Raw genomic sequence first — 14,259 nt, forward strand, 5'->3', positions numbered from 1 at the left:
ATATTTGACATTTCTGGCAATATTTTTTACATTTAGTATTCATTAATTCATTATTATTCATTATTATATATTCATTTATCGGTATTGGCAGATATTTAGATATTACTAGCAGTATTTATTTATTTATTTGTTCATTTATTTATTTATTTTCTTTTAATAATGTATTTATTGGTATTGGCAGATATTTAGATGTTCCTAGCAGTATTTATTTATTTATTAGTATTGGCAGATATTTAGATATTACTAGCAGTATTTGTTTATTTATTTATTAGTAGTGGCAGATATTTAATATTTCTGGCAGTTTTTATTTATTATTCATTAATTCATTATTTTAATAATGTATTTATCGGTATTGGCAGATATTTAGATATTACTAGCAGTATTTATTTATTTATTTATTTGTTCATTTATTAATTAGTATTGGAATGTGTTTTATATTTAATAGGTATTACATATAAATATATTTGACATTTTTTTGTCTTTATTGAATTACCTTCTAATTGGTTTTGGCTGATATTTGATATTTTGAGCAATATTTATTAATTCATTATTTTTTTTTCATTTATTGCACTGGCTGATATTTGGTAGTCTAGCAACCACATAGTGATGCAATAGAAACAACTATTAGCAACTAGCAACTGCATAGCAACGCCCTGGTATAGAAACATCTATATCATCCGTCTCGTGTGTTTCCTCAGGTGCAGGTGTGTGTGTGACAAACGTCATGCTCAAAGGCTCTCGGTGATCCGCACCATCCCATGATTCCGCACCAGGCCGCCCCATGCCAGCCCGTAACCACGACGACCACTCGCCCCCTCCTCCTCCTCCTCCGTCGCCCGGCGGCCGTTTGACTGGATGAGGAACCCGGCCTCCAGTGATGTGATGCACAGGTTTGAGGTTCTTGGGATTGTGGGGGAAGGTGAGTAGCGGCAGACTGAACAAAATAGGCTAAAACAGAGAAATGATGCGGAAAATACAGGATAAAGGAACACTTCATGCACTAAATCCCCTTTTATCCTGTGTTTTTCCGTCATTTGTCACAAATGCATTTTATGGCCTTGTTTCTTGATGCAATTAATGGGGTCACATCATGAAAAATGTTATTTTCCTTGATCTTTTGAAACAAGAGTTTGATGTACCATGAGAACTTGCTGTAATATTCAGAACTTAGGCTTTCTATTGAGAATAAGCTGCAAAAAAAAGAAAAAGAAATTGTTGACTCATTTTTGATGTCAGACATTGCAAATGCATTAATACATCAGTGTTTTGTCTTTATGCAGTCCTTATGGGCATTTTATTTGATATAGAGCACTGAAAATTGAATTTTGAATTGAATTCACACTTATTTTCTTTGAATGCGTGTGTAGTTGAGTCAATGTCGTCTGATCACAGTCTGGGTTACCTGATTTGTCTCATAATTTCACAAAGTGTGCAGTTACTGCATTTTGCTTTTGGCAGAACAATATCCTGGCCTCAAAAGACAGCAGTGTCTGTACATTTTTAGTGGAAATTTGTGTGGAAGAATATATAGTTCTGCTTTTCAGTATTTATTTTACATTACTGCCTCAGTGAGTAGTTTTCATGAGGCCTTTATACATTTAATAAGCCATTTTATTTTATTATACTTAAATGCATGTTTAAAAGTTTGGGGTCAGTGAGTTTTTTTTTTTTTTAAAGAAATTTATACTTTTTTATAGCAAGGATGAAATAAATTGCTCAAAAGGGACGTTTATAATGTTACAAAAAAATTCTATTTCAAATAAATGCTGTTGTTTTGAACTTTCTGTTAATCAAAGAATCCTGAAAAATGATTTCTGCAAAAATAATTTTGTTTTAATGGTGTTTTAGTGGCACATAAAAAAAAACTAAGACTAAGTCGTAATATTTTGAGAATAAAAATACTACGAGAGTAAAATAGAAATACTATAAGAGTACAGTTGGAATACTATGAGAATAAAGTCGAAATACTACGAGAATTAAATCCGAATACTACGAGAGTACAGTCGAAATACTACGAGAATAAAGTCTGAATACTATGAGAGTACAGCGGGAATACTACGAGAGTACAGCCGGAATACTACGAGAATAAAGTCTGAATACTATGAGAGTACAGCCGGAATACTACGAGAGTACAGTCGAAATACTACGAGAATAAAGTCTGAATACTACGAGAGTACAGCGGGAATACTACGAGAGTACAGCCGGAATACTATGAGAATAAAGTCTGAATACTACGAGAGTACAGCGGGAATACTACGAGAGTACAGTCGAAATACTACGAGAATAAAGTCTGAATACTACGAGAGTACAGCGGGAATACTACGAGAGTACAGTCGAAATACTACGAGAATAAAGTCGAAATACTATGAGAATAAAGTCTGGATACTACAAGAGTACAGTCGAAATACTACGAGAATAAAGTCTGAATACTATGAGAGTACAGCCGGAATACTACGAGAATAAAGTCTGAATACTACGAGAGTACAGCCGGAATACTACGAGAATAAAGTCTGAATACTACAAGAGTACAGCCGGAATACTACGAGAATAAAGTCTGAATACTATGAGAGTACAGCCGGAATACTACGAGAATAAAGTCTGAATACTACAAGAGTACAGCCGGAATACTACGAGAATAAAGTCTGAATACTATGAGAGTACAGCCGGAATACTACGAGAATAAAGTCTGAATACTACAAGAGTACAGCCGGAATACTACGAGAATAAAGTCTGAATACTACAAGAGTACAGCCGGAATACTACGAGAATAAAGTCTGAATACTATGAGAGTACAGCCGGAATACTACGAGAATAAAGTCTGAATACTACGAGAGTATAGCCGGAATACTACGAGAATAAAGTCTGAATACTACAAGAGTACAGCCGGAATACTACGAGAATAAAGTCTGAATACTACAAGAGTACAGCCGGAATACTACGAGAATAAAGTCTGAATACTACGAGAGTACAGCCGGAATACTACGAGAGTACAGTCGAAATACTACGAGAATAAAGTCGAAATACTATGAGAATAAAGTCTGGATACTACAAGAGTACAGTCGAAATACTACGAGAATAAAGTCTGAATACTATGAGAGTACAGCCGGAATACTACGAGAGTACAGTCGAAATACTATGAGAATAAAGTCGAAATACTATGAGAATAAAGTCTGGATACTACGAGAGTACAGTCAAAATACTACGAGAATAAAGTCTGAATACTATGAGAGTACAGCCGGTATACTACGAGAGTACAGTCGAAATACTATGAGAATAAAGTCGAAATACTATGAGAATAAAGTCTGGATACTACAAGAGTACAGTCGAAATACTACGAGAATAAAGTCTGAATACTATGAGAGTACAGCCGGAATACTACGAGAGTACAGTCGAAATACTATGAGAATAAAGTCGAAATACTATGAGAATAAAGTCTGGATACTACGAGAGTACAGTCGAAATACTACGAGAGTACAGTCGAAATACTATGAGAATAAAGTCGAAATACTATGAGAATAAAGTCTGGATACTACGAGAGTACAGCCGGAATACTACGAGAGTACAGTCGAAATACTATGAGAATAAAGTCGAAATACTATGAGAATAAAGTCTGGATACTACAAGAGTACAGTCGAAATACTACGAGAATAAAGTCTGAATACTATGAGAGTACAGCCGGAATACTACGAGAGTACAGTCGAAATACTATGAGAATAAAGTCGAAATACTATGAGAATAAAGTCTGGATACTACAAGAGTACAGTCGAAATACTACGAGAATAAAGTCTGAATACTATGAGAGTACAGCCGGAATACTACGAGAGTACAGTCGAAATACTATGAGAATAAAGTCGAAATACTATGAGAATAAAGTCTGGATACTACGAGAGTACAGTCGAAATACTATGAGAATAAAGTCGAAATACTATGAGAATAAAGTCTGGATACTACAAGAGTACAGTCGAAATACTACGAGAATAAAGTCTGAATACTATGAGAGTACAGCCGGAATACTACGAGAGTACAGTCGAAATACTATGAGAATAAAGTCGAAATACTATGAGAATAAAGTCTGGATACTACGAGAGTACAGTCGAAATACTACGAGAATAAAGTCTGAATACTACGAGAGTATAGCCGGAATACTACGAGAGTACAGTCGAAATACTACGAGAATAAAGTCTGAATACTACGAGAGCACAGCCGGAATACTACGAGAGTACAGCCTGAATACTACGAGAATAAAGTCTGAATACTACGAGAGTACAGCGGGAATACTATGAGAATAAAGTCTGGATACTACGAGAGTACAGCCGGAATACTATGAGAATAAAGTCTGGATACTACGAGAGTACAGTCGAAATACTACGAGAATAAAGTCTGAATACTACGAGAGTATAGCCGGAATACTACGAGAGTACAGTCAAAATACTATGAGAATAAAGTCTGAATACTACGAGAGCACAGCCGGAATACTACGAGAGTACAGCCTGAATACTACGAGAATAAAGTCTGAATACTACGAGAGTATAGCCGGAATACTACGAGAGTACAGTCGAAATACTACGAGAATAAAGTCTGAATACTACGAGAGTATAGCCGGAATACTACGAGAGTACAGTCGAAATACTACGAGAATAAAGTCTGAATACTACGAGAGTACAGTCGAAATACTACGAGAGTACAGCCGGAATACTACGAGAGTACAGCCGGAATACTACGAGAGTACAGTCGAAATACTACGAGAATAAAGTCTGAATACTACAAGAGTACAGCCGGAATACTACGAGAGTACAGTCGAAATACTACGAGAGTACAGCCGGAATACTTCGAGAGTACAGCCTGAATACTACGAGAGTACAGCCGGAATACTACGAGAATAAAGTCTGAATACTACGAGAGTACAGTCGGAATCCTACGAGAATACAGTCGGAATACTGAGAACAAAGTCGAAATATTACAAGAATAAAGTCGAAATACTATGAGAGTGCAGCCGAAATACTACAAGAGTTCAGCCGAAATACTAAGAGAATAAAGTCGAAATACTACGAGAATAAAATTTAAATATTACGAGAATAAAGTCAAAATACTATGAGAATAAAGTTAAAATATTACAAAAATTAGTTTGGTTCAGTCTGTTAATAAATGTCATTTTCTTGGTATTAAGCTGTTTCTGCAAGTCCTTAAAATGGACTCTTTCTCATTCCGGTAAAAACAATATTCAAATAAATTCTGGTGGCCTGGCAACTTCTCCCGGTGCTCTCAATCTGGGCCATTTTATATGCGCAATATAGGCTCTACTCTCAAAATAGTATAACTTTAATTTCTACGATTTAAATTTTCGGAACATTTAGACTTTATTCTTGTAATATTTTGACTGTATTCTCGTAATATTTTGACTTCATTCTCATAATGTTTTGACTTTATTCTCAAAATGTTAAGATTTTTCTCTTAATCTCAGATTTAAAAAAAATACATTTAACGTGGCACTAAAACACCGTCATAACAAAGAAATCATCAATTTTAAACTGCAACAAAATTTCACATTTTTGCTGTTTTTACTGTGTTTTTGATCAAATAAATGCAGCCCTGGTGGCCAAAAAAAATCTCACGACCCCAAACTTTTGATCGGTAGTGTATCTCTTTGTTTCTATTCTGCGATATTCAGTCAAGGTCTTTATATTTAACATGAACGTTGCATTTTTAAAGATCTTGTTCATGACTTATAGATGTGCTGGAATGTACGTCTTCCGGCGATTCTATGTATTGTAGGAACGTGTGTGTGTGTTGAGGTGTGTGAAGTCGACCTGCAGCAGTCTCTCTCTCTCTCTCTCTCTCTCTCTCTCTCTCTCTCTCTCTCTCTCTCTCTCTCTCTCTCTCTCTCTCTCTCTCTCTCTCTGTACATTTTGTATGAGGGTGTGGTAAAAGTCTGAGGGGATCAGGTTATTTTTACTCCTTCATCTATCTCTCACACTCTGATGCCCCACTAACACCACGGCGAGAGTGTGTGTGTGTGTGTGTGTGTGTGTGTGTGTGTGTGTGTGTGTGTGTGTGTGTGTGTGTGTGTGTGTGTGCTGAGGAAATCTGGTGGTGTGATCGGGTAAGATGTGTGCTTTCTCACAATGAGTCTTAAGGGTGAATATCATGAAAAGTGTTAAGTTGGGGTCATATTGAACCCTGAAATAATAACATTTCGCCTAAAGGAAATGAAAATACATTTTTGCATTGTGACATTTCCATGGCAGTGTTGCACATTAAAATGCCATTCACATAGAAGGCATTATTGCATTTAAAAAAACGTGAGATGCTAATGGAATTAAAGCCACTGACCTCTTTTTTGTATTTTTAAGTATTTTTGGGAACCATTTGTAAATGATCTGGGGTTGCAAAATTATGTAAACAAACAACAATTAATTATTAAATTGTTTTTCTTTTTTGTGTAGATTGTATTTTGTGAAACTGTCAATAAATATATTCTAAGATGTGAGGACAGGGCAACCAGAAAACATGGGAATTAGAGCAGATTAATAGGGAAAAAACACAAGGTCTAGAGACTATCTTTTAACATGCATAAATGAATACAGTACAGACCAAAAGTTTGGACACACCTGTCCAAACTTTTGGTCTGTACTGTATATTTTTCTGTTTATTAAAATTTTTACTCCACATTTGTGCAGTTTTCAGTGGGTTAGTGATATGTTTTAAATGTATATAAATTAATAAATAAATATTTTTCAAATGGGTTTTTATACAAAAACTGCTTTTTTATGTAAAATTCACTTTATAAAAGACCCACATTCCTAACTTTAATTCATGGGGATAATATAGATAATTTCACATGTTTTAGTGTAAGAGTTTTGCCCCTTTTTTTGGAAAATCCAGTTTTAAAAGTAAAAAAAAAACAACTACAAATAACTTTTACCAGTAGGTGGCTGCAGAGCTCCACTATTTGCTATTTGACCACCTGAAAGATACAATTTCACAAGTTTTTTCAGTTGAATTCATATCCACAGTACAGACCAAAAGTTTGGACACACCTGTCCAAACTTTTGCTCTGTACTGTATGTCATGCACAAGATGCTGCAAAAGATGCGAGACATGGGTGCAGCATTCCAAGATATCCATCTAGTGTGTATTTACGTAGAAAAACAATGGAAAAGCTGTGGGTTTAAACAACCTCTAACTCTAGCAATTCTGTTTACTGTAATGCAAAAACTTTTGATATACTGATTAATTAAATACACCGTATTTACTGTAAAGTAAAATTGTAAGTGCATAGTTGATATTCAGTACTTTTTTGTACATTTATTTGTCCTGAAATGTGGCTTTCTTATTTTTAAATTTTTTTTATGCTGCTTTATTAGCTTGTATTAATGGGAATATTTGTACAAAAAATGTGTAAGACAGTCTTATCTTACAGATATCTGTTGCATTGCAATAATGCAATTTTGACGTGTGATAATAAGAAAGGCAAAAACAAGCAATGGTTACATTTTAGATTTTGCACTATTTGGGGGCATACAATGTTGTTTTAGACCAGTGAAAAGAAAACATCCAAAATACATATTTAAGTGTATTTTATTGCACTTTATCTATTTGTGTCTGTAGATTTAAATTACAATACATACCTTTTTAAAAGTTTTTTCTCAACTTCAGCAGCACTTACAAACACCAAACTTAGCAGTTTTATTCCTCTTTACATTCTGAAGGTTTTTACTGAAGGGTTTGTTTCTACATCATTCTGGCTGATTTATATAACATTTTGTTCATTAAAACATGGTAAAAATGTATTTTCTTCTAGCTGTTGACAGTATTTTTTGACTTACAGAGTGATAAAAATAGAAATCCAAAATCCCTTCAGTAAAAGTCTTTGACTCTAATATGTCAGCAAAATCAAACAAATTTTTTTTAACCTGAGTCAATCTAGTATTCAGATTTATTTTCTGGAAATGTATGCAACTTAGTGCATATTTACTTATAATATGTCAGAAAACGTACATACACTAAACTTAGCGGTTTTATTCTCATCTGTATTCTGAAGGTTTTTACTAAGGGGTTTGTTTATATTTCATTCAGACTAATTTATATAACATTTTATTTATTTTTTTGTTAAAACAGAATCATATTTTAGAGTAGTGGAAAGAAACAAATACAAAATACACATTTAAGTGTTTATTTTATTACACTGTCTATTTGTGTCTGTAGATTTAAATTGCAATACATATCTTTTAAAAGTTTTTTCTCAACTTCAGCAGCACTTACAAACACCAAACTTAGCAGTTTTATTCCTCTCTATATTCTGAAGGTTTTTACTGAAGGGTTTGTTTCTACATCATTCTGGCTGATTTATATAACATTTTGTTCATTAAAACATGGTAAAAATGTATTTTCTTCTAGCTGTTTACAGTATTTTTTGATTTACAGAAGGATAAAAATAGAAATCCAAAATCCCTTCAGTAAAAGTCTTTGACTATAATATGTCAGCAAAATCAAACAAATTTTTTTAACCTGAGTCAATCTAGTGTTCAGATTTATTTTCTGGAAATGTATGCAACTTAGTGCATATTTACTTATAATATGTCAGAAAACGTACTTACACACAACTTAGCATTTTAATTCCTATCTATATTCTGAAGGTTTTTACTGAGGGGTTTGTTTATATTTCATTCAGACTAATTTATATATCATTTTATTTATTTTTTTGTTAAAACAGAATCATATTTTAGAGTAGTGGAAAGAAAAAATACAAAATACACATTTAAGTGTTTATTTTATTACACTGTATATTTGTGTCTGTAGATTTAAATTACAATACATATCGTTTAAAAGTTTTTTCTCAACTTCAGCAGCACTTACAAACACCAAACTTAGCAGTTTTATTCCTCTCTATATTCTGAAGGCTTTTACTGAAGGGTTTGTTTCTACATCATTCTGGCTGATTTATATAACATTTTCTTCATTAAAACATGGTAAAAATGTATTTTCTTCTAGCTGTTGACAGTATTTTTTGACTTACAGAGTGATAAAAATAGAAATCCAAAATCCCTTCAGTAAAAGTCTTTGACTCTAATATGTCAGCAAAATCAAACAAAATTTTTTAACCTGAGTCAATCTAGTGTTCAGATTTATTTTCTGCAAATCTATGCAACTTAGTGCATATTTACTTATAATATGTCAGAAAACGTACATACACTAAGCATAGTGGTTTTATTCTCATCTATATTCTGAAGGTTTTTACTAAAGGGTTTGTTTATATTTCATTCAGACTAATGTATATAACATTTTATTTTTTTATGGAAACAGAATCATCTTTTAGACTAGCGGAAAGAAACCATTACAAAATACACATTTAAGTGTTTATTTTATTGCACTTTATCTATTTGTGTCTGTAGATTTAAATTACAATACATATCTTTTAAAAGCTTTTTCTCAACTTTAGCAGCACTTACAAACACCAAGCTTAGCAGTTTTATTCCTCTCTATATTCTTAAGGTTTTTACTGAAGGGTTTGTTTCTGTATAATTCTTACTGATTTATGTAACATTTTGTTCATTAAAACATGGTAAAAATATATTTTCGTCTAGCTGTTGACAGTATTTTTTAACTTACAGAGTGATAAAAATAGAAATCCAAAATCCCTTCAGTAAAAGTCTTTGACTCTAATATGTCAGCAAAATCAAACAACATTTTTTAACCTGACTTCACCCAGTGTTCAGATTTATTTTCTGGAACTGTATGCAATTTAGCGCATATTTACTTAGAAACTTATAATACAAAAAATATCTTTGCATTTGGTAATGTAATCAATCAACTGGGGAACTATTGTGATATATATTAGTTCAGTCTTTAACACTATTCTCCTGGGGTGTCTGAAATATAATTTCTTATAAGTTTTTTACATTTTTTCATGAGATTCACCCATAAGGTCTTGATGTCTTTGGTTGATAATGGTCATTATTCGGGGATTCTTGTTGGTCTGTGACTCCAGCTAATCCGTTTCAGACGGAAAGTAGCCCAAGGCCTGAGAGAGAGATGATAATTATAAAGCTCATTGTGTAATATAATCCAGATGAACACAAATTTATGTATAAACAATGGTAGTGTATTAACTGATGCTCTGAGTTGAGTGTGTGTGTGGTGTGCTGTGTGTTCAGCTGTCAGTAGATCAGTTTCTGCTCTCTCTTTCTCCCTGTTGGCCATCAGTAGTTTAATCTCCTCTCAGCTGTTCTCTCCTCTCTCATATTCCTCTGTTCCCATCCTGAAGTCTTTGTTTATCCTCTTGCCGCTCGATGCTAATTGAAAGCCAATTGATTTGGTTGAGACTTGCCAATATATTTCTGCCTTCAGGTGATCTTCAAATGATCGTGTTTACTAGATGAGTGCATATGAATGGCAATGTTCTAAGAGGGAAAGTCTAGGTTTTCAGAGGAGGGTGGTGGAAGTTAATTGTTTTTTGATTATAATCAGGCCCAAATGGAGCTGAAATGCCTGTCATTCACAAACTTCTATGCATCTGCTACACAGTGTATTTTTGGTTTTTCTTTTTAAAGGGAGAGCTCAGCTAAAAATTATCATTCTTTTATCATTACAAAAGTGCTATTAATATACTATTTAATTTTAGTGTTTTAGTTTTAATATATCGATAAAATATAAATATTACATGAAAAGCACTACTAAATTACTGACTGGAATAAGCTTAAGTCGAACTACTAAAATGAATGAAACAAGTTTAAACTACTTAGAAACGTTTTGAACAAAAACTAATAAAAAATGACAAATGCACATAACACAACTAGAAAACAACTGATATTAATTTTGAATAAAAACTAAAAAGTTTGGAAGTCATGATTGTAATCTTATTTTGGAGAATAAAATGGGCAATTTCATATTTCATTCTCAGTTTTTTCCTGGTATCCTGAGCAGATCTGAGATATTGTTGAGATCTTTTCTGAAACTCCAGTGGAGAAAACTATTAAAAAGTGTGTTTGTTAATGTCAGCCAGTTATTTTAGTATTATTTATATGCTATTATAGCATTACCTTATATTTTAATATTTTTTATTATATATATCTTTTTTAGTCATTATATAATGTTTTATATTTATAATTTATTTAATAATAATTTAATTAAATAATACATTTATTTCATATTTAATTTTTTATTTATTGTATTATTTTATCCTTGTCCTATGTCATATTTTATTTTTATTAAGAATATATACATGTAATTAAGATATAAAAAGATATAATGTATAAACGACCTGAAGATGTAACATATAATGTGTAACATATTTGGGTATTTAGCAGTTTTTAGCTTATTGATGAAAACAGGAAAATATTTAGCACTACACTTTAAAAAATAAAGGTGCTTTAAAAGGTTCTTCACAGCGATGCCATAGAAGAACCATTTTTGGTTTCCACAAAGAACAATTCAGTCAAAGGTTCTTTGAAGAACTATCTTTCTTACTTTTCTTAAAATCTGAAGAACCTTCTGTCACCACAAAGAACCTTTTGTGAAACAGAAAGGTTCTTCAGATGTTTAAGGTTCTTTATGGAACCATTTAGACCAAAAAAAGTTTCTTCTATGGCATCGTTAAGCACCTTTATTTTTAAGAGTGTAGTTTTTGTTTCAAAACATTTTTCAGTTTTAGTTTTAATATATCGATAAAATATAAATATTATATGAAAAACACTACTAAATTACTGACTAGAATAAGCTTAAGTTGAACTGCTAAAATTAATGAAAAAAATTACTAAATTGATACATTTAAAAAAAACTACTTAGAAATGTTTTAAACAAAAACTAATACATAATGACAAATGCATGTCAAAACTAGAAAACAACAGATTAATTTTGAATGAAAACTAAAAGTCATGATTGTTATCTTATTTTTAACAATTAAATGGAATAAAACGAGCAATTTCATATTTTATTTTCAGTTTTTATCCTGGTATCCTGAGCGGATCTGAGACATTGTTGAGATCTTTTCTGAAACTCCAGTGGAGAAAACTATTAAAAAGTGTTAGTTAATGTCATCCAATTATTTTAGTATTATTTATATGCTATTGTAGTATTTATTAGCTTGTATTTTTATATTTTTATTTATATATTTTTTTTATTTTAGTCGTTATATAATACTTTTTATATTTATAATTTATATAATAACAATTGAATAAAATAATACATTTATTTGAAATTTTATTTTTTATTTATTGTATTATTTGATCGTTATTTCATATTTTATCTTTATATTGTAACATATTTGGGTATTAGTTGTTTTTAGCTTATTGATAAAAACAGGAATATTTTTGGCACTACACTCCTCAAAATAAAGGTGCTTTAAAAGGTTCCTCACAGCGATGCCATAGAAGAACCATTTTTGGTTCCACAAAGAACCATTCAGTCAAACCATCTCTTTCTTACTTTTTTCTAATCTGAAGAACCTTCTTTCACCACAAAGAACCTTCTTCAGTTCTTCATGGAACCATTAAGACAAAAAAGGTTCTTCTATGGCATCGTGAAGCACCTTTATTTTTAAGAGTGTAATACAACAAACTGAAGAGCAATAAGATAAAAACAAAGAATGAAATATGAAATTGCCAATTTTATTCCATTTAATTGTCAAAAATAAGATCACAGTCATGACTTCCAAACTTGTATGAACATCACAGGAAGACTTCAATGCCTGTTTTTGGCCTAGCAGTGATTCTGTCAGTAAAAAAGGAGCAATTGTGCCTTATTTAAGAGCCCTTGTTGAATGTTCTCCTTATTCAGGAAAACAAACGCTGATGGAAAGTCTCTGTGACTGTTGCTCCTGTAAAAACAGGTCACATAGTTCCACTTCGATGGCCTCGTTTTTCATCTTTTTTTCTTTTCCGACTCTGGAAAAAGCAGGTTAAGCTAGATACCTATTGAAGATTAGCCTGTTTCACATGAGTCTGGAGATTCACTGTCTTGGATGCGTCCTTTCACCGCGGATTGGCTGATGCACGTTTGGCTCTCCTCCTGATTGGCTGAGGCAGAGGAGTGGGCGGGGTTTATCGGTCACGCGGCGGATGCCTGTGGCGGTTTAAGCGTAGTTTACCAGCATCAAAGTCCCTTTTAGGCAAGTCATGTCACTCGGCGACCATCTTTGAAACGATTAAATTTCATATTTTAAATCTCCAAAGAAATCCAACATGAACTGCCTCATAAATATGGTTCCTTGTGCTTCAGTAGCGTTAAAAAAAGTGCTTATTTTTCCGGCTAAATGAGCCAGTGCGCATGCGCAGTACTGAGCGCACGTCTCAGAGCGCCGATTGTTTCTATAGCAACCGGAACTTCTAACGGCAGCTGCAGTGACGCGCTGACTTTACTAGTCAACGATTGGCTCTTTCACTAAGAAGGCGGGGCTTCGCGGCCATAATGAACCTTGCATTTTTCCCCATTCAAAACTACACGAGTGACATGTCTTGGGTATTCTATAGTTTTGCCAGCATCACGTCTTTATCACACATTGAGTTGAGGAGATGCTGGGCGATCATGTGCATCACGCAGGCCGTCTCGCCGCAGGACGCTTGCAGCGCTTGTGTGTGTTATTTTGGTTCCTCTGCTTTTGCATTGGTGCAGCTGATGTCGTTGCATTTGTGAAGTGGAGGATAAATAATGTGACTCAGAGAAACAAACGCTTCACATGATCCCAGAGGAACAGTTTATTGCTCTTTACAAGCTCAGTCGCTCAGTTTTGTTTTGGTATCAGCTTTGTTTCCTTGGAGGAATAAAAATAGTCATGCGGTGAGAGTTAACTATCAAATCATCTGAAGATCTATCCAGTTTTTATTGCTGGTATCCTGAGCGGATCTTAGACACTATTGAGATCTTAAGTGGATTATTAGTGGATTATTAGAAACTATAAAAATTTGTGTTTGTTAATCTCATCCAGTTATTTTTGTATTATTTTTATGCTATTATAGTATTTATTAATATTTATTAGCTTGTATTTGTAAATTTTTATTTATATATATTTAAAATTTTAGTCTTTATATAATTTTTTTTTAAATATTTTTTATATATGTATTTTAAATATATAATTTATTTAATAATAATTTAATAAAATAGTACATTCATTTCATATTTTATTTTTAATTTATTGTATTATTTTACTGTTATTTATTTCTTTTTTTTATTTAAGAAATATATGCATAAATTAAAAAATATATAATATATAAACAATCTGAAGATATAAGATATAATGCCTAAATGTTTTGGGGTATTTAGCAT

The 14,259-nt window shown here is 32.6% G+C and overlaps 1 protein-coding gene across 3 annotated transcripts in view; it reads left to right on the forward strand.

Moving 5' to 3' along the window:
* The first annotated feature begins 704 nt into the window (after window positions 1-704).
* The window catches only part of LOC141291001 (cyclin-dependent kinase-like 5), an 87,755-nt gene continuing 74,200 nt past the window's right edge, over window positions 705-14,259 (forward strand). For all 3 annotated transcript variants that reach the window (XM_073823157.1, XM_073823159.1, XM_073823158.1), the window contains exon 1: window positions 705-919. In XM_073823157.1, the coding sequence (XP_073679258.1) occupies window positions 856-919 (64 nt within the window). In that variant the 5' untranslated portion in view covers window positions 705-855. The remainder of the gene's footprint in view (window positions 920-14,259) is intronic.

The sequence above is a fragment of the Garra rufa genome, chromosome 18 (assembly GCF_049309525.1).
Source record: "Garra rufa chromosome 18, GarRuf1.0, whole genome shotgun sequence".
In the NCBI taxonomy this organism is placed as follows: Eukaryota; Metazoa; Chordata; class Actinopteri; order Cypriniformes; family Cyprinidae; genus Garra; species Garra rufa.